Source organism: Microcaecilia unicolor, chromosome 1 (genome assembly GCF_901765095.1).
Source record: "Microcaecilia unicolor chromosome 1, aMicUni1.1, whole genome shotgun sequence".
In the NCBI taxonomy this organism is placed as follows: Eukaryota; Metazoa; Chordata; class Amphibia; order Gymnophiona; family Siphonopidae; genus Microcaecilia; species Microcaecilia unicolor.
The window spans coordinates 644124315-644150199 of NC_044031.1; the positions used below are offsets into that span (position 1 = coordinate 644124315).

The 25885-nt window shown below is 46.0% G+C and overlaps 1 protein-coding gene across 2 annotated transcripts in view; it reads right to left on the reverse strand.

Annotated features, from left to right (window-relative positions):
* The window catches only part of LOC115482298 (transmembrane protein 176B-like), a 123937-nt gene that overhangs the window by 3151 nt on the left and 94901 nt on the right, over window positions 1-25885 (reverse strand). For both annotated transcript variants that reach the window (XM_030221999.1, XM_030221991.1), the window contains one exon: window positions 14323-14442. In XM_030221999.1, coding sequence (XP_030077859.1) covers window positions 14323-14442 — 120 coding nt within the window. The remainder of the gene's footprint in view (window positions 1-14322; window positions 14443-25885) is intronic.

The window sequence follows — 25885 nt, forward strand, 5'->3', positions numbered from 1 at the left end:
CAAGAGACTGGACATCTACCCCTTACATTAGGCACTTATTTGTGCCTGGGTGCAAGTGTAAATGCCAACATCTAGGGGCTTACTGGATCAAAATATGAGTTCTTCTTATGACAGGAGAACTACACATTGCTATCCTTAGGGGTTGAAGGAGTGGTTGAGATGGGTCCACCAAGTCCCCTGGCAATTTGTCCTTGAGCACCACATATAACATAACCCCCTGTGGCAAACGTGTAAAAGCCATTCAACAATCTTTACACTTGTGAAAAAGTTGCTAGGGACGGGCAGCCAGAAAATTGACCCATTTCTTATAGTTTCTGGGAATGTTTGTTTTCGTTTTGCCCATTTTTTTCAATTATGGGACCAGAGTGCACTCGTCCGATTGCTATAAGGAAGTACAACCATATTACCTCCGGGAGGCCATTCCACGCGTCCCACCACCCTTTCTTCCTTAGTTTACTCCTAAGCCTATTCCCTCTTAACTTTGTCATATGCCCCCTCATTCCAGACCTCTCCTTCATTTGAAAAAGGCTCACTTCCTGTACATAAATGCCCTTGAGATATTTAAACGTTTCTAACATTTCTCCTATCTCCCTCCTCTCTTCCAGCGTATAAATGTTAAGGTTCATAAGCCTGTTCCTATAATTTTTGCATTCGAGACTGCTTACTAATTTCGTAGCCGCCCTCTGGACCGACTCCATCCTGTTTATATATCTTTCCGTAGGTGTGGTCTTCAGAACTGCACGCAATACTCCAAATGAGGCCTCACCAGAGACTTATGGAACAGCACTATCACCTCCTTTTTCCTGCTGGTCATGCCTCTCTTTATGCACCCAAGCATCCTTCTGGCTTTGGCCGTCACTTTTTCTACCCGTTTGAAAGCTTTAAGGTCATCAGACACAATCACCCCCCAGTCCCGATCGTCCTTCGCACACTGAAGCACTACACTCCCTATATATTGTACAGTTCCCTCTGATTTTGCGACCCAAGTGTATGACCCTGCATTTTTTGGGATTAAACCTTAGTTGCCAAATATCAGTCAATTCCTCTAGTCATTCACACCCTCCAGGGTGTCTACCCTGTTGCAGAGTTTAGTATCATCCGCAAAGGCGACAAACCTTACCAGACAGCCCTTCTGCAATATCGCTCACAAAGATGTTAAAAAGAGCCAGCCCTAGGACCGATCCCTGCGGTACTCCACTGACGACATCCTTTTCTTCAGAGCAAGCTCCATTTACCACCACCCTCTCTCTCCTACCATTCAACCAATGTTTTACCCAATCAGTTACTCTAGGTCCCACACCGAGGGCACTCAATTTATTTATCGGTCGCTTGTGCGGAACCATGTCAAAGGCTTTGCTGAAACGAAACATGGACGCCCATCTTGTTTCGATAATACAGGTTTCCCCACCCCTTTCGATTATGCCCCTCCACGTTTACTTTCCTATTATTGAAGTTCAAAACCCTTCCCTCTCACCTCTGTCTGTCATTTTGCGTCTGTGCATTTTGTTTCTCTAACATTTATATCTACAATGGGGCTCATTTTCAAATCACCTACACTTACAAAGTTCCATAGGTTATTATGGGTTTCATTTTTAAAGCACTTTGAAAATACACCTCCACGTAACTTTGTAAGTCTAAGTGCTTTGAAACTATACCTCAATACGTATCTAGATTGTAAACCACCCTGAAGGCTACCAGAAGGCGGGGTAGTAAGATCTAAATAAACTTGGAAACTTGGGAAGGGGCTTTCCTGGGATCCTGACAGATATTCAGTACAAGGGCCCCCAAAGCTAAGTGGGTTAGTTTAGGACAGCTTTTGAGCTATCCTAAAATTAACCCGCTTAGCTATGTGGGTGCAGGCACTGAATATGGCTGGCATACACATAACCCCGATATCGCCCCAATGCCACCTCCAGTACTGACCCTAATCTGCCCACTTTTTCACAATATAAGCATGCTTCCTGGTTGCTTCCTGCAGGAAGCATGCTCATATTGTGAACCTTTATGGTTACTCATGCCTTGACACAGCGTTACTAGCGAAACATTGGCCGAAGTCTGTGTGTTTGACCGATGACCCACTTGTTGCTTTGCATCTGCACTTGAAAGCTAAGTTACTCTTTTGACTTTCACATGCTATATACTGTAGATCCCGAGCTGATTCTGTTGAGCTTTTAGCATCTTTTCATTCATTTTGGAACTAAAAGGGTTTTTGCCTATGATGATATAATTCCCAGCAGAAGCTTTCTCAACCCTTGTCATTATTAAATGACTACTTGGGTTGGGGGTTGGGTTAAATTCAGAGGCTTTTCCCTAAATTCCCTTTAAAATAGATGCATGCCACAGACTCTTTAGTCTATTGTTGAAATTACTATTTTTTGCCATTACATGAGAGAGTTTTGTTTTGTTGAATCACTATACAGCAACATTCCCCAAGCAGAAGGCATAGATGCATGTGAGAAGCTCCTAAAAACATCCACACTGGATCATCAATACTCACCAGAAACTATTACAAAATTAATAAAATTCATTCTAACTCACAACTATCTCCACTTTAACAATGATATCTATCTACAAATCATGGGCACTGTGATGGGCACCAGGACAGCACCCCAATATGCCAACCTCTTTATGGCTGAGCTGGAAGAGACATTTCTGAATACATACCAGACCAAACCCCTAAAATACTACCGGTACATTGATGACATTTCAATACATACCATCCTACAATCAGATTCAAAATTGACTACTCCCCAGAAAAAGTCAATTTTTTGGACACCACAGTCTCAATCAGTGACGGCTATATACAAACATCCATATACAAGAAACCCACAGACAAATGCAGCTCCCTCCACAACGCCAGCTTCCACCCTTCACATACAAAAAGATCCATTATTTACAGCCAAGCCACAAGATACCACCGTATCTGCTCTGACCCAGGGGACAGAGACAGACACCTCGAAACCCTGACTGCATCCTTCGAACAGAAAGGCTACAACCCCAAAATAATCTCCAAGAATATTGCCTCCTCCCTCAAATCACCCAGAGAAAATCTGCTACAGTACAAGGAAAAGAAAGCCACAGACAGAATCCCCCTTATAGTGACATACAACCCAGAGCTGGAAAAATTAAGAAAACTCATAAAAGATCTACAGCCTCTACTCCAGGAGGATGAATTACTGAAAGAGATATTCCTATCCCCACCAGTGCTGGCCTTCCGACAACCACCCAACTTAAAACACAAGCTAATTAGATGTAAGCTCCCAACACAGACTCAAAAAGAAGAGAATAGCACACAACCTTGCAATATATCCAGCTGCAAACCATGCCAAAACATTTCACAGGACCCCACGGTCATTCACAAAAAAAATATTCAACATTAAGGAATCTTTCACATGCTCATCTTCCAATGTGGTATATATCATTCAGTGTAAAAAATGCAGTGAAGGATGCTACATTGGAGAAACAAGTCAGATGTTAAAGAAGAGATTTAATTTACATACACCATATGAAAAATGCTAGTACCAACCAGGATGTCAGTTCTGTGGGGCAACACTTTACAAAACCAGAACACTGTACCAGTGATTTTATGGTAAGAATCCTAAAAGGGAACTTTAAAACAATACAAGAACGTAAGACCTTTGAAGTCAGAATGATTAAATATTTTGACACCCACTAGACACAAAGATCTGGGTTTTCTAGCCCATTATAAACCATAAAATTGTACTGCTTTGTCACCCTCCTATCTCCATGCATATCTCCCTGTCCATCACCTATCCACCCTTATCCTGTTAGACTGTCACTGAAATGCTTTGATGTTTCACACACATATATATATATATATATATATATATATATATATATATATATATATATATATATATATATATGTCATCTACCAACATTTGCTTATTTCCGATCTGACGAAGGGCTACCTTTGAAAGTTAATCAAAAAATGTATTAAGTTATGTCCAATAAAAAAGGTATTATTTTCTTTTCCATGTTTTATTTTGTTTTATTTCTATTGATTACCTCAAAAAGTGGACAAACACAGCTAACACATCTCTCTACTCAATACTTTTAAATCATTACACTTCACTCATGCCTTTATAGGAAGCCCGAGCCAAAGAAATGCAGTAGACCAAAATCAAATACTAATGTGGATCACAAAAAAAAAATACTAAATAGTCAATCATATAAACTACAACACTATAAATCAATACAAATATGGCACTGTTAAATTCATACAAAAGAACTTGTTAAGTCAAGCCATACATATTCAAAAAAGTTCTGTCAAAAAGTATTTAATAGCAAAACACATATTAAAATTAAACGTATAAAAATTCAGTATGTGGCTGTGTTGGGCATTGGTTTGAAGTATGTCTACATATTGTAGTATAAATAAAGTTTCTCCGAGGACAAGCAGGCTGCTTGTTCTCACGACTGGGTTGACGTCCACGGCAGCCCCCACAAACCGGAACAAAACTTCGCGGGCGGTCCCACACGCAGGGCACGCCCACCGCGCATGCGCGGCCGTCTTCCCGCCCGTGCGTGACCGTTCCCGCTCAGTCTTTTCTTTTCCGCGCTGGAGAGAGCCGTGTTCGTCTCTCTGTCAGCCCCGGAAACCGGATCGCGCTTTCGCCGCGAATTTTCTCTTTTTTTCTCTTTTTTCTCGTGGTTCTCCGTTTTTTTTCTATTTAGTTTTAAAAAAAACAAAAAAAAAAACGCTGAACTTTGTTTTTCCCTCGTCTCTTAGCGGGGGCGTTGCGTTGCGGCCTTGTGGCTGCGCGGTCGATTTATTTTCGAGGTGTGAATTTTACCGCCACCATCGACGACTTTTCCGTCGATGTCCTCGAAGGTCCCGAGTGGATTTAAAAAGTGTGGTCGGTGCGGCCGGCATATCTCGCAGACCGACACTCACGCTTGGTGCCTCCAGTGCCTCGGGCCGGAGCATGATACCAAGACGTGTACTTTGTGTCTCGGTCTCCGGAAACGGACACAGGTAGCGAGGCAAGTTCTTCTGGACCTTCTTTTTGGAACTTGCGCCGGCCCCTCGACGTCGACTTCAACGGCATCGGTATCGACGGCCGGTTCTTCGGTACCGGTATCGATGTCCACGAAATCGGCACCGATGGCATTGACCCCAGGAGCACAGGTCCCGTCGGCCCGCCGGTCCCCTGGTGAAGGCAGGGGTGAGAGGCCGCGTGGGCAATCGGCCCCGGTCACTCCCTCTACCCAGGGCCCTCGGGACCGAACCCTGTCGGACCCGGTCCCTCGAGGCCGAGGGGGATCGACCTCCTCCTCCTCAATTCCACCAAGCGCCGATGACGGGCACCGCAAAAAGGCGAAGAAACACCGTCATCGGTCGCCCACGATGCATCTGGCTCCCGGCGCCGGAGATGAGTCGACGCCAAGGAAGCGGCAGCGTCGAGAAGAGAGGTCCCCCTCTGTAGTAGAGGTACCGCCACGTCAGGGTGCCAGCACTTCGGTGCAGTCTCCTGGACCCGAACAGCTTCCGGCACCGACGCCTCTACCGGCCCCCTCGCCTTTCCCGACAGCGGGCCTGGACGAGTGCCTCCGAGCCATCCTTCCGGGGATTCTGGAAGGGCTGATGCGCCAGACTGTGCCAGCGCCGGGGGTGCTTGCGCCCTCGGCGCCGTTGACTGTGGTGCCAGCGTGCTCTAGCCTGGTGCCGAGGCCTTCGACGCCGCTTGCGGCGCCGGTCTCGACTGCCACGCAGGTGGAGTCCCCGTCGATGGAGGGAGCTTCATCCCCGCCGGCGCGGGAGTCCACCGCTCGACGTCGAGCCGGGCCCGGTTGAGGACTGAGCTGCACGAGCTCATGTCCGACACCGAGGAAGAGGCCTCGTGGGGGGAGGAGGAGGACCCCAGATATTTCTCCTCAGAGGAGTCTGTGGGCCTTCCCTCCGACCCCACTCCTTCACCAGAGAGAAAGCTCTCGCCACCTGAGAGCCTCTCCTTTGCCTCCTTTGTCAGGGATATGTCTATTTGCATTCCCTTTCCCATGGTCTCTGTGGATGAGCCGAGGGCTGAGATGCTCGAGGTCCTCGACTATCCATCACCACCTAGAGAGTCCTCCACGGTACCGTTGCACAATGTCCAAAAGAGACACTGCTTCGGAACTGGTTGAGACCACTATCTAATCCCACCATCCCCAAGAAAGCAGAGTCCCAATACAGAATCCACTCGGACCCAGAGTTAATGCGGCCCCAATTGCCTCATGACTCGGCAGTCGTGGACTCTGCTCTCAAGAGGGCACGAAGTTCGAGGGATACCGCCTCGGCGCCCCCGGGGCGGGAGTCTCGCACTCTGGACTCGTTTGGGAGGAAGGCCTACCAATCGTCCATGCTCGTGACCCGCATCCAGTCTTACCAGCTCTACACGAGCATCCACATGTGGAATAATGTGAAACAACTGGCGGACCTGGTTGACAAGCTCCCGCCGGAGCAGTCCAGGCCTTTTCAGGAGGTGGTCAGGCAGCTGAAGGCATGCAGAAAGTTCCTGTCCAGGGGTATATATGACACCTGTGACGTGGCATCTCGTGCTGCGGCCCAAGGTATAGTGATGCGCAGGCTCTCATGGCTGCGTGCCTCTGACCTGGACAACCGCACCCAGCAGAGACTGGCCGACGTCCCTTGCCGGGGGGATAATATTTTTGGCGAGAAGGTCGACCAGCTGGTGGACCAACTGCATCAGCGGGAAACCGCCCTCGACAAGCTCTCCCACCGGGCGCCTTCAGCATCCACCTCAGCAGGTGGACGTTTTCCCGGGCCCGGCAGGCTGCGCCCTATGCCTTTACCAAGCGTAGGTACACCCAGCCGGCCCGAAGGCCTCGTCAGGCACAGGGACAGTCCCAGCGCGCTCGTTCTCGTCAACAGCGTGCGCCTAAGCAGCCCCCTGCGCCTCCACAGCAAAAGCCGGGGACGGGTTTTTGACTGGATCCATGGGAACATAGCCGCCCTCAAAGTGTCCGTACCGGACGATCTGCCGGTCGGAGGGAGGTTAAAATTTTTTCACCAAAGGTGGCCTCTCATAATCTCCGACCAGTGGGTTCTCCAAATAGTGCGGTGCGAATACGCCCTGAATTTGGCCTCCCCTCCACCAAATTGTCCTCCGGGAGCTCAATCCTTCAGCTCCCATCACAAGCAGGTACTTGCAGAGGAACTCTCCGCCCTTCTCAGCGCCAATGCGGTCGAGCCCGTACCACCCGGGCAGGAAGGGCAGGGATTCTATTCCAGGTACTTCCTTGTGGAAAAGAAAACAGGGGGGATGCGTCCCATCCTAGACCTGAGAGGCCTGAACAAATTCCTGGTCAAAGAAAAGTTCAGGATGCTTTCCTTGGGCACCCTTCTGCCAATGATTCAGAAAAACGATTGGCTATTTTCCCTGGATTTAAAGGACGCATACACTCACATCCCGATACTGCCAGCTCACAGACAGTATCTCAGATTCCGCCTGGGCACACGGCACTTTCAGTATTGTGTGCTGCCCTTTGGGCTCGCCTCTGCCCCACGGGTGTTTACAAAGTGCCTCGTGGTGGTAGCGGCGTATCTACGCAAGCTGGGGGTGCACGTGTTCCCATATTTCGACGATTGGCTGGTCAAGAACACCTCGGAGGCAGGAGCTCTCCGGTCCATGCAGTGCACTATTCACCTCCTGGAGCTGCTGGGGTTTGTGATAAATTACCCAAAGTCCCATCTCCAGCCAGCCCAGTCTCTGGAATTCATAGGAGCTCTGCTGAATACTCAGACGGCTCAGGCCTTCCTTCCCGAAGCGAGGGCCATCAACCTCCTGTCCCTGGCTTCCCAGACCAGAGCGTCTCAGCAGATCACAGCTCGGCAGATGTTGAGACTTCTGGGTCATATGGCCTCCACAGTTCATGTGACTCCCATGGCTCGTCTTCACATGAGATCGGCTCAGTGGACCCTAGCTTCCCAGTGGTTTCAAGCCACCGGGAATCTAGAAGATGTCATCCGCCTCTCCACCAGCTGCCGCACTTCACTGCACTGGTGGACCATTCGGACCAATTTGACCCTGGGACGTCCATTCCAAATTCCACAGCCCACGAAGGTGCTGATGACGGATGCATCTCGCCTGGGGTGGGGAGCTCATGTCGATGGGCTTCACACCCAGGGACTGTGGTCCCTCCAGGAAAAGGATCTTCAGATCAACCTCCTGGAGCTCCGAGCGATCTGGAACGCACTGAAGGCTTTCAGAGATCGGCTGTCCTGTCAAATTATCCAAATTCGGACAGACAATCAGGTTGCAATATATTACATCAACAAGCAGGGGGGCACCGGATCTCGCCCCCTGTGTCAGGAAGCCGTCAGGATGTGGCGTTGGGCTTGCCAGTTCGGCATGCTCCTCCAAGCCACATACCTGGCAGGCGTAAACAACAGTCTGGCCGACAGACTGAGCAGAGTCATGCAACCGCACGAGTGGTCGCTCCATTCCAGAGTGGTACGCAAGATCTTCCGAGAGTGGGGCACCCCCTCGGTGGACCTTTTCGCCTCTCGGACCAACCACAAGCTGCCTCTGTTCTGTTCCAGACTTCAGACACACGGCAGGCTAGCGTCGGATGCCTTTCTCCTTCATTGGGGGACCGGCCTCCTGTATGCTTATCCTCCCATACCTTTGGTGGGGAAGACCTTACTGAAGCTCAAGCAAGACTGCGGCACCATGATTCTGATCGCGCCCTTTTGGCCCCGTCAGATCTGGTTCCCTCTTCTTCTGGAGTTGTCCTCCGAAGAACCGTGGAGATTGGAGTGTTTTCCGACTCTCATTTCGCAGAACGACGGAGCATTGCTGCACCCCAACCTTCAGTCTCTGGCTCTCACGGCCTGGATGTTGAGGGCGTAGACTTCACTGCGTTGGGTCTGTCTGAGGGTGTCTCCCGTGTCTTGCTTGCCTCTAGGAAGGATTCCACTAAAAAGAGTTACTTTTTCAAGTGGAGGAGGTTTGTCGTTTGGTGTGAGAGCAAGGCCCTAGAACCTCGTTCTTGCCCTGCACAGAACCTGCTTGAATACCTTCTGCACTTATCAGAGTCTGGCCTCAAGACCAACTCAGTAAGGAATCACCTTAGTGCGATTAGTGCTTACCATTATCATGTGGAAGGTAAAGCCATCTCTGGAGAGCCTTTAGTCGTTCAATTTATGAGAGGCTTGCTTTTGTCAAAGCCCCCTGTCAAGCCTCCTGCAGTGTCATGGGATCTCAACGTTGTCCTCACCCAGCTGATGAAACCTCCTTTTGAGCCACTGAATTCCTGCCATCTGAAGTACTTGACCTGGAAGGTCATTTTCTTGGTGGCAGTTACTTCAGCTCGTAGGGTCAGTGAGCTTCAAGCCCTGGTAGCTCATGCTCCGTATACTTTTTTTTTTTTTTTTTCCAAATATTTTATTAATTTTCAAAGAATACAAATAACAGGAAAACAATGATGGAAAAACCTAGGAAGCAAGAAACACAACAGGTGGGAAAGGAAAGAAGAGAAAAAATGAGGGGAAAGCATCCAGGTGTTTAACAAATAAGTCCTTTGTACTGGTTTAAGGTGTGGCCTGAATAGTTTGGAGGTAGTTGTCCAAAATAGACCAAATTTTTTTCTTAGATACTATCATCCGACTTTTCGCAGCCATGGCGAGCTCAAACTTCTGATGCTGCAGGACTGTATTCCACCAGAAATGAATATTCAGCAACTGTGCGTTTTTCCAGTTTTGCAAAATATGCCGTTGAGCAATAGTGAGGAGAATGTCCAATAGTTTTGATTGCGGGGAGGTCAAATCAAAAGTTGCATGAACGGACTTAAAAATTACAATTGAATAAGTCAGGTCATCAGTTATGGGCAAAAGTTTTTGTATAATATTCCAAACAGCCTTCCAGAATTGAAAGATCGGAGGACACTCATATAGCATATGAGAGAAAGTACCCACTTGCAGCAAACAATGCCAACATTTGTCTGATGAGCTCAGGCCAGCAGTAGCAAGTTTTCGAGGAGTCCAATTGGTTTTATGATATAAAAAAAACATAGACTGCAAAACCGCTGCAGAGGAAAGAGGTTTCATAACTTTAGACCAGAAACAGAACCACATATTTTCATCTACCACAGACTCTGTATCAAGCTGCCAATTATGTTGAAGGGCAGTATTGAAGTTGTGTGTTGCGTTAATAAAAATTTTATAAATAGATGAAGCTGTGTGCCCAGCTAATACTAGTGTCTGGGCGTTGGCAAATAAAGAAGGCAGCTGAGATGACAATGATGCCAGCTCAACAGATGCCTTCACACTATGAGTAAGTTGCATCCATTGAAAGAACATAGTAGGAGGTAGAGAAAATTTGGATACCACCTCAGAAAAGGACCAAAAACTATTATCAGCATTAACAATATCAGACAGATAGAAGACTCCCTTATCTATCCACTCTTTCCAAAAGAATGGAGCCTTATTTATTAAGATATGCGGATTATACCAAAGTGACTGATGTGATGACTTACTGAGAGGTATTGCTTGAAATTTGTCGAGGTCCAATAAACATTTGACCGTGGAGACTATAATCTGATTAACTCTATGTGATGGAAATGAAGAAGCAGTAAGAAGAAGCGGTAAAGTGAGAGGAGCTACCATGGCCTCCTCCAATTGCAGCCACATGGGCTTGTATTCAGAAGCGCGGAAGAACCATCTGCACCCCTGCTGTGAAATGTAAGATTTATGATAAGTGAGGAAGTCGGGAAATAAAACTCCGCCTTTTTCCCTGGTGCATTTAAGTTTCCTCAAAGCAATCTTTGGAGGCTTATTTGACCATAGAAAGGAAGATAATAATTTGTCAACTTGTGAGTAGAATGGAAGGGGGAAGACGATCGGAAGCATACTGAGGATATAATTAATTTTTGGAGATATCATCATTTTAATAGTTTCAAGCCGGCCCCACCAGGACAAGTGTAGAGGATGCCAGGAATGCAGCAAAGCTTTAAGGGTTTTCAAGATTAAGTCGGAGTTATGATGAATAGAATCTATGGAGTTGGCGTGCAATTCTATTCCTAAGTATTTAATTTTTGGGGTGGCCCACACCAAGTTAAAAGACTGAGCTATATTCGGAAGCGCTAATGCGTTGAGAGGAAATAATTCCGTCTTCTGCTGATTGATTTTGTAGCCCGAAAATTTGGAAAAGTGAGCGATTAGGTCCAGGAGCTCTGGGATAGACTGGTTCGGATCAGAAATATAAAGTAAGACATCATCTGCATAGGCAGAGTACTTAAATTCTAGATCTTTATAGACAATTCCATGTACACATGCATGAGATCTAATCGCAATTAGAAGCGGCTCTAATGCAATATTGAAGAGGTATGGGGATAATGGACAGCCTTGCCTGGTGCCACGGAGCAAAATAAATTTCATCACAACAGAGTAGTGCTCCGCACTCACCCAAAGTTCCTGCCGAAGGTGGTGTCGGAGTTCCATCTTAAGCAATCAATTGTCTTGCCAACATTCTTTCCCAGACCGCATACCCGCCCTGCTGAACGTCAGTTGCACACATTGGACTGCAAGAGAGCATTGGCCTTCTAACTTGGAGCGGACACAGCCCCACAGACAGTCCGCCCAATTGTTTGTTTCTTTTGACCCTAACAGGATAGGGGTCGCTGTCGGGAAACGCACCATCTCCAATTGGCTAGCAGATTGCATTTCCTTCACTTATGCCCAGGCTGGGCTGACTCTAGAGGGTCATGTCACGGCTCATAGTGTCAGAGCCATGGCAGCGTCGGTGGCTCACTTGAAGTCAGCCACTATTGAAGAGATTTGCAAGGCTGCGACGTGGTCATCTGTCCACACATTCACATCACATTACTGCCTCCAGCAGGATACCCGACGCGACAGTCGGTTCGGGCAGTCGGTGCTGCAGAATCTGTTTGGGGTGTAAATCCAACTCCACCCTCCAGGACCCGAATTTATTCTGGTCATGCTGCACTCTCAGTTAGTTGTTCTTCGTAGGTCAATTTTCTGTTGTACCCTCGCCGTTGCGAGGTTAAATTGACCTGGGTTCTTGTTTTGAGTGAGCCTGAGAGCTAGGGATACCCCAGTCGTGAGAACAAGCAGCCTGCTTGTCCTCGGAGAAAGTGAATGATACATACCTGTAGCAGGTGTTCTCCGAGGACAGCAGGCTGATTGTTCTCACCTACCCTCCCTCCTCCCCTTTGGAGTTGCGTTTGATCATTTTTGCTTGTCATTCAACTGAGCGGGAACGGCCGCACATGCGCGGTGGGCGTGCCCTGCGTGTGGGACCGCCCGCGAAGTTTTGTTCCGGTTGGTGGGGGCTGCCGTGGACGTCAACCCAGTCGTGAGAACAATCAGCCTGCTGTCCTCGGAGAACACCTGCTACAGGTATGTATCATTCACTAACCCTCCCCCCCTGATATTCAGCACTACTTTGGCTGCTGACCAGTTAAATAGAGCTTAACCCACTATCTGTCAATATGCAGTGAGGAACAGCCAGTTATCCCCTGCTAAATATCCTCCGTTAGCAGCTAGCCAGTTATAATCGCCCAATATAAAGCCTGGTTTAGCGACCATATTTGGCCGCATGAAAAAGTGAGATATCCATGGCCAGTTTAAGATAACTAGTTAAGTCTGAATATCAACTTAGCCGGTTACCTTTAAACCACCCAAAAATAAACTGGATAATCAATGCAGTCACTGGAAACAGCCCAGAACTGAATATCCCCTTTTAGCGCCAACTACAGGAGTTAGCAGCTCAAATGCTGCCCGAATCACAGCTGCTATCTACCTTTCCAAAGATGAACATGAGGCGTGAGTTGGCTACCACATTTCCTCAAGAAAAACACTCAAGATTGAGCATATTCAGAAAAATATGGAAGGTAAAGGGTTACCAAGTCAGGTAAAAAGATAAAGTGAAGGAAGGGGGATTACATACTTAAAGGCTTATCTAGCCAAAGTGAAAGGGCCAATTTGGGGAGGGGGAGGGGAGAGGGAAGTTACTAAAGCCTGTTAAGGGGCAAAAAATATATATATATATGTTAGTTTAAAAGGTACCATGAGCAGCATAATAAGTGAGATGAAAAGCATGCAAAACAATTAAACACAACTTGCACTAACCACCACTTAAAGCTTAGGTTATTTTTCCTGTTAATATATAGCGCTATGTGCCCAGGCACTATTTTAAAGAGTTTCCAACAATTCCACCAGACTAAAAAATATATAACCCAGTTAAAGAACTTTTTTTGTATTTTTAAATTGCTGTGCTCAGTAGTGCTGTAGTGTCCTTGAAACCAAATATCTCTGGATTGGAACTGCAGCCGTCTCACATCATAGCACACGCCCTCCCTGCCTTCCAATTCTCATAGCATTAAACATTCCCTGCCGGGAAAACAAAAATATAATGCTGATGACACTTATCTTAGCTGTTTGTCGGCGAGTGCTTGGTCTGCAATGCCTCCAGAGCCCCAGGTTGATTTTACTGAAACCCTTATATTACTACTGACTATTTTAAAGAGGCCAACACTGTTAACAAGCCATTGGGGGACCCTTCAATACCCCCAACCCTCTCCCCAATTCAAAAACACACAGAAAGGACAAACACTTCAAACTGTGTTCCCATCCCCCGTTGTCCTGTCTCCCCCCCCCCCCCCCCCCCCCCCAGGGCCTACCTTCAGAAGTTATAGGTGGTCTAGGGATCATGTCACATGAAGTGACTCCCAATTGCTCCTGTCCCTACTGGATTCTGGTCTTCAAGATAGCACCTGCAACCCCTGAAGGGGGGAGGGAGGAACCAATGAGGGAAGTGTCAGGGCAGCAAGGAAGACCCCTGGACAATACACCTTAACAGCACCAATCCCTTTAAGAGAGGCTCCCTGGAAGCCTCAGGCTGCATATTACTTATTATTATTAGTGGAGGAGTGGCCTAGTGGTTAGGGTGGTGGACTCTGGAACTGAGGAACTAAGTCCAATTCCCACTTCAGGCACAGCTCCTTGTGACTCTGGGAAAGTCACTTAACCCTCCATTGCCCCAGGTACAAATAAGTACCTGTATATGTAAGCCGCATTGAGCCTGCCATGAGTGGGAAAGCGCAGGGTACAAATGTAACTAAAATAAAAAAATTACCAGCCCAATCTTCTGAAGTGCAGAACGCAGTATGTGATGTTAAATTCCTTTAACATACAGTCACTAGCCTACGGTTCTGTGTCACTGCCAGTTAGGGACTCCTATGCTAAACTTTTGTGGTAAAAATGCCGTATTTTACTAGATCTTAGTAACTTCTCTCAACATTTACTGTTTCTTCCCATCCCCCACCCACTCCTCTTACCTGCTGAGATGATTTACCACAGCACAAAATTTTCCAGTCATAATACACAGAGAAGAAAGTGATGCACAGCTCAAGAACCATTAAAATCATCAGGATGATGTTAACACCAAATCCAAAATTCTGCAGAGGGTGGGGAGAAAAGGGAAGAAGAAATTATTATATCATCAATAATAATAATTTAAAAAATCAACTTTACCACCACCAGGGTGACCATCATGTTTAATCACCAACATCCCTTGAATAGGGTTTTTCATTGCCCGCATTTGTACCTGGTCTGCACAGTTCATTAATAACCCACCTTCGGCTGAAGCCGTGATGGATTTTGACCAGAAGGCCTCAAGATGATTTCCACTCTCAACCTGCCAGAGGACAGCAGACATATTTGGGCCCTGAAGGGGGGCAGAGCTGCCAGTTGATTTATACTCTCCCCCAAAGCATGAAGTCAATCCAGGCTGGCAGTACAGGAAGACTTGTCAGGAACTAGAGAAGAGTCACCGAGCTATTATGATGGAATGCAGCTCCCCCCACTCCCAGGGCCAAGACAAGGTAAAGAATTGAAATTTTAAATACCTAATTCTCTTTTGGAAAGGTGGCTTGAATTGTTGAACAAGGCAAACAAAAAAAGCAAACACTGGGCCTTCAGGATTGAGAAAAATGTAGTCCTTTAATATCACAAATACCCGACACGGGCCTTGTTTCGGCGTACAACCGCCTGCATCAGGGGTCAATAAACTCCTATCGGTCAACTTGCAAACTGTGGCGCAAGAGGTAGGTGAAACTGAAGCCATTCCAATTGGCCATGAGTCCTTGCAGGAAACTGACGTTTCAATCTGGGCCTTGTGGCCTGCTTTCAAGATAGCAAACGACAGTGGGAAGGTGGAGAAGACTTGAGATGAACCAAGGACACAAGATGGTCATCAATGCAAAACCACTTTATTTCTAGTACTTGTAAACATATATAAAGCCCGACATGGTACTGTATTTTGGCACAGTGCCAGCCTCAGGGGTCATAAGATGTAGATACATCGAACACTTAACGAAACGTTACAGCGATTGTAAAACTGGTCTTTAAAAAGACCTTAATGGTAGTGATGCACCCGTGTGGCGCATCACTACCATTAAGGTCTTTTTAAAGACCAGTTTTACAATTGCTGTAGTGATTCGGTAAGTGTTATACTTAATTTATCTTGGATATATCTACATCTTATGACTCCTGAGGAAGGCACTCCATGCCGAAAACACATTGGGCTTTATATATGTTTACAAGAACCAGAAATAAAAGTGGCTTTGCCGTTGATGACCATCTTGTGTCCTTGGTTCATCTCAAGTCTTCTCCACCTCCCCACTGTCACTTGCTGACTACGATCTATGTGGGATTCTTTTCGGTTTTCTTTTTGCTTCCTGCTTTCAAGGTAAGCACCAGTCAATACAATTTTGGTTTCTCTTGTGTTCGACAAAAGTTTGTGTTCACTACTAGAGAGTCTGGTTAATGTACTATTTTTATTACTGAATATTATGCATAAATACTATCCACTTAGGAGAAGTAGTAAATCGATTTTTTACTTGTTCCAAAAGTACAAAGACTAGGGGACACTCGAGGAAGTTACATGGAAATACTTTAAAATAAATAGGAAGAAATATTTTTTCACTCAACGAATAGTTAAGCTCTGGAACTCTTTGCCGGAGGAGGTGGTAATGGCAGTTAGCATATCTGCATTTTAAAAATGTTTTGGAGAAATTCCTGCAAGAAAAGTCCATAGTCTTGTATTGAGACAGACATGGGAAGCAACTGCTTGCCCTGGGATTTGTAGTATGGAGTATTGCCATGATTTGAGTTTCTGCCAGGTACTTGTGACCTGGCTTGGCTACTGTTTGGAAAACAGGATACTGGGCTAGATGGACCATTGGTCTGACCCAGTATGGCTACTCTTATGTTCTTATGTTATGTTATGACTAAGCCAAGGCCAGAATTTAGGACTTGATATAGCTGGTCCTTTAAGAGGACAATGTAAAAAAAGTATAATATAAATTTAGAACTTCCCCCCAAATGCCCATGCTAAATAAGTAAACAACAAACAAACAAGCAAAATGTGGGCAAAATTTTTCATTAACAAGTTAGGCATGCTAAGTTTGGGCTTTTTACACTGAAAAGCACACTAAGTATTTTGGAGCCAATATTCAGACCACAGAGACTAGCTAACTCCCGTGGTCAGCGCCGAGCCTTGATATTCATTCCAAGGCCGTTTCCAGTGACCAGCATTGAATATCTGGTTTATTTTTCGGTTTAAAAGATATAGCTAAGTCGATAGTTAGATACTGGTTATCTTTAAATCGGCCAAAGATATCCCACGTTTTCACGCGGGCAAATATGACCGTTAAACTGGCAAAATATAACCAATTATGTGCTAACCGGAGATATACAGTGGGGGACAGCTGGTTATTCCCCCGCCGAATATCACCAGATAGCCAGTTAAACTGCTATTTATCTGGTCATCAGCCATTCTGGCCACTTAAATAGCGCTGAATAATTGAGGTGTTTAGGTATAGGAGCAGGGAATCTGTGAAGGGTCTCTGAAGTGCTACATTTAGTTCCCAGTTCTACTGTTCAAAAATTTCCACTTTTTGCAATGTTAGCTTGCACTTTTAACAACCTGGCTTAAAGCAGAGGTTTCTGGGACTCCTGAGTCATTAGTGCTCTGCCCCAGATCTCCTTACATCCACTCAATACCACCCCCTCCCCCTTTATTTACCTGCCAGGATCCTCCTGTTTTCAATTCCATCCATTTACAAAAACAAACAGGATTCAGCTGACAGTCACCGACTTCAGCTAACTGGAGAAGGACTGCGATTGACTGGCAAAAGCACTCGTGAGAATGGAGTGGATAGAGCACCGTTCACGGAAGAGAATGTGTATGAACAACTTGAAAATCTAAAGGTGGACAAAGCCATGGGACTGGACGGGATCCACCCCAGGATATTGAGGGAGCTCAGAGAGGTTCTGGCGGGTCCTCTTAAAGATCTGTTTAATAAATCCTTGGAGACAGGAGAGGTTCCGTGGGATTGGAGAACGACGGATGTGGTCCCTCTTCACGAAAGTGGTGATAGGGAAGAAGCTGGAAACTACAGGCCGGTAAGCCTCGCTTCAGTTATTGGAAAAGTAATGGAAGCTATGCTGAAGGAAAGGATAGTGAATTTCCTGGAAGGGTGAGTAGTGGAGTGCCTCAGGGATCTTGAGGCTTGGTGCCCTGAGCCAGTGTCTCACCTGGTCCATGCCGTACAAAAACACACCCACTTAGATTGTAAGCCCACTACAGACAGAGAAAGTACCTGTTTATTTGCTCAGATTATTTATGGAGTTGCTCCTGCTTATATGTAGGGATTAATAGCATTCCATGTGCTGAACCTGAACCAAAATACTGCTAAGTGATTTCTGATTATTTTATTCTAACTTCTCAACTTTTTGGCTATAGGTTTACCTACCTGATATTCTCTTTAATTTAATGCTTATTGCTGTGAATCTGTATTATGGTGCACTTCTCTGTCTAACCCTTTTTTTGATACAGCACTTGGCTGACTCACTGGGACTTATACCCCACTTGCCAGGCAGAGAGCTTTTCAGGAGCTCAGAGAGGGGTTAAAACCTTTGATACAAACAATAGCTTTCTCTGAAGTACTACCTACCTTTGGAAAGGGAGAGAAAAGATTGCAAAGTACTAAAAATTTCAATAGCTGGCTCAAAGCCTGGTGTCACCAAGAAGGATTTAGGTACATAGGAGGATGGGGCAATACATGGAAAAACAAAAGACTATACTGTAAGGATGGGCTGCATCTCACTGTGGCAGGAAAAAAAAGTCCTTGGGGAGAAATTCAGACAATATATTTCTAGGCATTTAAACTAGAAGGCAGGGGTGGCATATGGAGGCAGTTTACTTCAAGTGGTCACCCCCAGCTAAAGCTAAAGATAAGATGCGTCAGTAGAAAAAGCAATGAAAACAACAATCTTAGCAAATCACTTCTTATCAGCACAGCAGGAAGTGAGACTATACAAGAAACTAAACAGAAGATAAAAATTCCACTAAAATATAGATGGAAAACGATGACCACAAATGCTCGCAGTCTAAGCAATAAAGTTCATGACCTTCAAGCCCTGATGTAGGAGGCAGACTTAGACGTTGTTGCAATCACGGATACATGGCTCAATGGTGCCCATGAATGGGATGCAAACATACCAGGCTATAATCTATTTAGGAAGGATAGAGAGGGTCGTAAAGGTGGAGGAGTAGCTCTGTATGTGAGAAATGATATCGCAGCGACTGAAACGACAGGGACCTCGGGAAAGGAAGAAGCGATATGGATCGCCTTAAAAAGAGATAATATAACCTCTGTCCACATGGGTGTTGTCTACAGACCTCCGACACAATTGGAGGAACTAGATAAAAGATCTGATCGCAGATATTCAAAACTTGGGAAAGAAGAGAGAGGTACTGTTGCTGGCAGATTTCAATCTGCCAGATGTAGATTGGAAGGTTCCATCTGCGGAATCGGAAAGAAGTAGAGAGATCACGGATGCTTTTCAAAATGCTCTGCTCAGACAAATGGTGACGGAACCCATGAAGGAGGGAGCAACACTGGATCTGGTGCTCACAAATGGGGATAGTGTGTCAAATGTCCGAGTGGGTGGCAGCAGTGACCATCAAACAGTTTGGTTTCATATGACAGCTGAAGTGGAATATCTGAGGAAGGAGCTGATAGGCTGGGAGGATGTACGAAAAGTGGAAGGACAGTGGTCCAGGCTGAAAGAAGCTATAAATATGGTCACAAACCTTTATGTAAGGAGAGTAAATAAAAGCAAGAGAAAAAAAAGAGATATGGTTCTCCAAGCAAGTGGCTGAGAAAATAAAGGCTAAAGAGTTGGCGTTCCTGAAATACAGAAAAACTCAAGAAGAGGAACACGGAGAGGAATACTGGATGAAACTGGATGAAGCCAAGAGAGATACGTCTGGCAAAAGCGCAAGAACAAATGGCTAGAAATGTAAGGAGGGGTGACAAAATTTCTTCAGGTTAATTAGTGAAAGGAGGAAGACTAAAAAGGGAATTGTGAGACTGAAGGATGCTGCGAACCGCTATGTAGATAATGATGAAGAAAAAGCAAATTTGCTAAATAGATACTTTTGTTCTGTTTTCACAGAAGAAAATCCTGGAGAAGGACCATGATTGACTGGCAAAAGTACATATGAGAATGGAGTGGATATAGCACCATTCACGGAAGAGAGTGTGTATGAACAACTTGAAAATCTAAAGATGGACAAAGCCATGGGACCGGACGGGATCCACCCCAGGATATTGAGGGAGCTCAGAGAGGCTCTGGCAGGTCCTCTTAAAAGATTTGTTTAATAAATCTTTGGAGACTGGGGAGGTTCCTTGGGATTGGAGAACAGCGGATGTGCTCCCTTTTCACAAAAGTGGTGATACATAAGTACATAAGTAATGCCACACTGGGAAAAGACCAAGGGTCAATCGAGCCCAGCATCCTGTCCACGACAGCGGCCAATCCAGGCCAAGGGCACCTGGCAAGCTTCCCAAACATACAAACATTCTATACATGTTATTCCTGGAATTGTGGATTTTTCCTAAGTCCATTTAGTAGCGGTTTATGGACTTGTCCTTTAGGAAACCGTCTAACCTTTTTAAACTCTGCTAAGCTAACCGCCTTCACCACGTTCTCCGGCAACGAATTCCAGAGTTTAATTGTGCGTTGGGTGAAGAAACATTTTCTCCGATTTGTTTTAAATTTACTACACTGTAGTTTCATCACATGCCCCCTAGTCCTAATATTTTTGGAAAGCGTGAACAGACGCTTCACATCCACCTGTTCCACTCCACTCATTATTTTATATACCTCTATCATGTCTCCCCTTGGCTGTCTCTTCTCCAAGCTGAAAAGCCCTAGCCTCCTTAGTCTTTCTTCATAGGGGGGAAGTCCCATCCCCGCTATCATTTTAGTCGCCCTTCGCTGCACCTTTTCCAATTCTACTATATGTTTCTTGAGATGCAGCGACCAGAATTCAACACAATACTCAAGGTGCGGGCGCACCATGGAGCGATACAATGGCAATATAACATCCTCACACCTGTTTTCCATACCTTTCCTAATAATACCCAACATTCCTAATAATACCCAACATTAGGGTAGAAGCTGGAAACTACAGGCCGGTAAGCCTCACTTTGGTTATTGGAAAAGTAATGGAAGTGATCCTGAAGGAAAGGATAGTGAATTTCCTGGAAGCCAATAAGTTGCAAGATCCGAGACAACATGGTTTTACCAAAGGTAAATCGTGCCAAACAAATCTCATTGAATACTTGGACTGCGTTACTGGAGAACTGAATCTTGGACGTGCTATAGACGTAATCTACTTAAATTTCAGCAATGTTTTTGACACAGTTCCCCACAGGAGACTCTTGAATACACTTGACAGGCTGAAGATAGGACCCGACGTGGTGAACTGGATTAGGAACTGGTTGACGGACAGACACCAGAGGGTGGTGGTTAATGGAATTCACTCGGATGAGGGAAGGGTGAGTAGTGGAGTGCCTCAGGGATCGGTGCTGGGACCGATTCTGTTCAATATATTTGTGAGTGACATTGCCGAAGGGTTAGAAGGTAAAGTTTGCCTTTTTGCGGATGATACTAAGATTTGTAACAGAGTGGACACCCAGGAGGGAGTGGAAAACATGAAACAGGATCTGCAGAAGCTAGAAGAATGGTCTAATGTTTTGCAATTAAAATTCAATGTGAAGAAATGCAAAGTGATGCACTTAGGGAGTAGAAATCCATGGGAGACGTATGTGTTAGGTGGTGAAAGTCTGATATGTACAGACGGGGAGAGGGATTTTGGGGTGATAGTATCTGAGGATCTGAAGGCAACAAAACAGTGTGACAAGGCGGTTGCTGTAACCAGAAGGTTGCTAGGCTGTATAGGTATGACCAGCAGAAGAAAGGAGGTGTTGATGCCCCTGTATAAGGTGAGGCCCCACCTGGAGTATTGTGTTCAGTTTTGGAGGCCGTATTTTGTAAAGTTGTTAAAAGAATTGAAGCTATGCAAAGAAAAGCTACAAAAATGGTATGTGATCTGCATTACAAAACGTATGAGGAGAGACTTGCTGACCTGAACATGTATACCCTGGAGGAAAGGAGAAACAGGGGTGATATGATACAAACGTTCAAATATTTGAAAGGTATTAATCCGCAAACAAACCCTTTCCATAGATGGGAAGGCGGTAGAACTAGAGGACAAGAAATGAGATTGAAGGGGGGCAGACTCAAGAAAAATGTCACGGAGAGAGTGGTAGATACTTGGAATGCCCTCCCCCAGAAGGTGGTGGAGATGAAAACGGTAACAGAATTCAAAAAATGCGTGGGATAAACATAAAGGAATCCTGTTCAGAAGGAATGGATCCTCAGAAGCTTAGTGGAGATTGGGTGGCAGAGCTGGTGGTGGGAGGCGGGGCTAGTGCTGGGCAGACCTCTACAGTCTGTGCCCAGAAAATGGCAGATGCAAATCAAGGTCAGGTATACATATAAAGTAGCACATATGAGTTTATCTTGTTGGGCAGACTGGATGGACCGTACAGGTCTCTCTCTCCCGTCATCTACTATGTTACTATGTTATGTTAATAGATCTGTCAGGAAGGAATTCTAATCTATCCTCTAGAATTAGATCCTCCATTATCCTGACGGTAGGAAAATTGGGCCTGATATTCAGACTGTGGGAGGCGGTCTGCTATCAGTCTGGATATTCAGTGTTGGGCTGTTTCCCCGTGTCTGGCATTGAATATCCAGGTGTTTTTTGGACAGTTTAAATTTAACCAGCCAAACCAATATTCAGTGCTGGCCAGTTAACTTTAAACCAGCAGATAGGCCTGCTATTTCAGCGGCCTAATGTGGCCACCAAAAAAACTTTAGCGAACGAAGTGCTGAATATCAGCAGATTGTTATAATGCGCGATACAACCGTCTATCCGCTACGCACTACACTGGCAATATTCAGCAGGAGATAGCCATTTAAGCCAGCAGCTGTTCCTGGCCAGTTAAATAGTTTTTTTTACCATATTACTACTGTATGTCTTCTAGGATCCGCATCTTTTTAAAGACTGTTATCCTGACTCCTACTTCCATCAGTGAGTCTATATACAGCCCCCCGACATAGGCTTTATGCCAAAACACAGTATTATGTTGGGTTTTGAAGAATAAACACCGACTATAACTCTCGTTCTCTGGTATTTTGTGGAAGAGCCCTGCTACCTTCACTTCTCAGTCTGCCAGTTAAATAGTTTTAAATAAATTAGCTGGATTGTATATAAAACCGTGCATTTGGCCTGTTTTTTTGTACCAGACAACCAAATGGTGGAATTTATTACCACTGTATCAGATATGAGAAAAACTACTGCAAGTTTCATAAATTGTTAAAAACTTTTATGCCGTAAATTTTTGCTGCCTTAATCTCATTTGTATTTTCTTCTACAGACAATTTTTCTCTAATATGAATTCCATTGTATTCTCACAGTTTTTACATATATAAATTTGTAAGCTACATTGAACAAGGCTAACGTAGGTTAGAAGTGTCAAGTAATGCAATGTAATATAATGTAATTGTGAATTGTTTAACATCCTAGGAATTGCCAACGTCTTCTAAACCACTCTGAGCTGAAGAGGCTAGTATGGTATATAAAAGCACGCAATCTAATATAATAAAACGCACCCTCAACGTTCTGAGGACAACGTTCTGAAGCCATGAAGCCATCTGACGTCACTCCCAGGCTGAAGGGTTCGTGGATTCGTGGTGTGAAGCCTTCAAGCCAGCCAGCCGTCTCTGCCCCGCCCTCGCGTCAAACGTCATGACGTCGAGGGCGGAAAAAAAAAAAATCCGGCAGCGAAGCGTCAAGGAAGGAGGCGGCGCTCCCGACGTCTAGCCTTCCCTTCGCTGTGTTCCGCCTTCTTCTGACGTCAAGGATGACATCAAAAGAAGGCGGAACACAGCGAAGGGAAAGCTAGACGTCGGGAGCGCCGCCTCCTTCCCTGACGCTTCGGTGCCGGAACCGCCACGGAGGTAAATTTAAAAAGAAGAAAAAAAACAAAAAGGGATGTTGGGGGGAGAGAAGAGGGTGGCCAGTAAAGAAGAACAATGGGAGCGGGAGGGCAGGGGAGAAACGACAGCATGGATGCGAAGGGGGGGGGGCATGGATGCGAAGGGGGGGGGGAAAGAGGGCGGCCCAGGCTGGGACATGGGAGAGAGAGGAGCATGGATGCGAGGGGGGGTCATGGAAGGGAGAGAGGGGACTTGCTGGAAAAGGATGAATGGAGGTGGCAGGGGACAGAGGAGCATGGATGGGCATGGATTGGGAGGGCAGGGCTCAGGGAGAGAGGGGAATTGCTAGATAGGGATGAATGGAGGGGACAGATGGGCATGGATGGATATGGATTGCAGGGCAGGCCTCAGGGAGAGAGGGGAATTGCTGGATAGGGATGAATGGAGGGGCCAGGTGACAGAGGAGCATGGATGGGCATGGATTCGAAGGGCAGGACTCAGGGAGAGGGGAATTGCTGGATAGGGATGAATGGAGGGGACAGATGGGCATGGATGGATATGGATTGTAGGGCAGGGCTCAGGGAGAGAGGGGAATTGCTGGATAGGGATGAATGGAGGGGGCAGGTGACAGAGGAACATGGATGGGCATGGATTGGGAGGGCAGGGCTCAGGGAGAGAGGGGAATTGCTGGAAAGGGATGAATGGAGGGGGCAGGGGACAGAGGAGCATGGATTGGGAGGGCAGGGCTCATGGAGAGAGGGGAATTGCTGGATAGGGATGAATGTACATAAGTACATAAGTAGTGCCATACTGGGAAAGACCAAAGGTCCATCTAGCCCAGCATCCTGTCACCGACAGTGGCCAATCCAGGTCAAGGGCACCTGGCACGCTCCCCAAACGTAAAAACATTCCAGACAAGTTATACCTAAAAATGCGGAATTTTTCCAAGTCCATTTAATAGCGGTCTATGGACTTGTCCTTTAGGAATCTATCTAACCCCTTTTTAAACTCCGTCAAGCTAACCGCCCGTACCACGTTCTCCGGAAACGAATTCCAGAGTCTAATTACACGTTGGGTGAAGAAAAATTTTCTCCGATTCGTTTTAAATTTACCACACTGTAGCTTCAACTCATGCCCTCTAGTCCTAGTATTTTTGGATAGCGTGAACAGTCGCTTCACATCCACCCGATCCATTCCACTCATTATTTTATACACTTCTATCATATCTCCCCTCAACCGTCTCTTCTCCAAGCTAAAAAGCCCTAGCCTTCTCAGCCTCTCTTCATAGGAAAGTCGTCCCATCCCCACTATCATTTTCGTCGCCCTTCGCTGTACCTTTTCCAATTCTACTATATCTTTTTTGAGATACGGAGACCAGTACTGAACACAATACTCCAGGTGCGGTCGCACCATGGAGCGATACAGCGGCATTATAACATCCGCACACCTGGACTCCATACCCTTCCTAATAACACCCAACATTCTATTCGCTTTCCTAGCCGCAGCAGCACACTGAGCAGAAGGTTTCAGCGTATCATCGACGACGACACCCAGATCCCTTTCTTGATCCGTAACTCCTAACGCGGAACCTTGCATGACGTAGCTATATTTCGGGTTCCTCTTACCCACATGCATCACTTTGGAGGGGACAGATGGGCAAGGATGGATATGGATTGCAGGGCAGGCCTCAGGGAGAGAGGGGAATTGCTGGATAGGGATGAATGGAGGGAACAGGTGACAGAGGAGCATGGATGGGCATGGATTGGGAGGGCAGGGCTCAGGGAGAGAGGGGAACTGCTGGAAAAGGATGAATGGAGGGGGCAGGGCTCACACTCTCTCTCTCATATACAATGTCTTTCTGACTCTCACTCTCACACACTCTGTCTCACACTGTATCACATTCACTCTCTATGTGCCACACACTCACACACTCGCTTGGTCTCATACACTCACTCTCACAGAGTATCTGTGTCTCACACACACTCTCTCTCTCGCCCACACACACACACTCTCTCTCACACTGTGTCTCACATACACACTTGCACACACTCATTCTCACAGACTCACTCTCTCTCTCACACACTCACACTTTCACTCTGCATCTCAAACAGTCACTCTCACATACACTCTCCCAAACATACACACTCCGAGGAAAACCTTGCTAGCGCCCGTTTCATTTGTGTCAGAAACGGGCCTTTTTTACTAGTGTAATATAAAAGAAGACTGAACTAGGCCTTGCTGTGCTTTCTAGAGGCTCTCTGTTAATCATCTACGCTACAACAGTTAAGTTTCAACCTCTGGCAGAAGGTTCAAGTTTTAAACTATGGAGAAAGTAGACTGTTTACATTGTGTAGCACCCTATTTTAAATTCAAACATCAATAAACCTACAATTTCTTTTATCCCTATTTTTAAGTCACCAAAGCTCAAAGCAAATAATGTTCACTTGCTTAGAGATACCCTTTTCTCTCAGAGCTCCC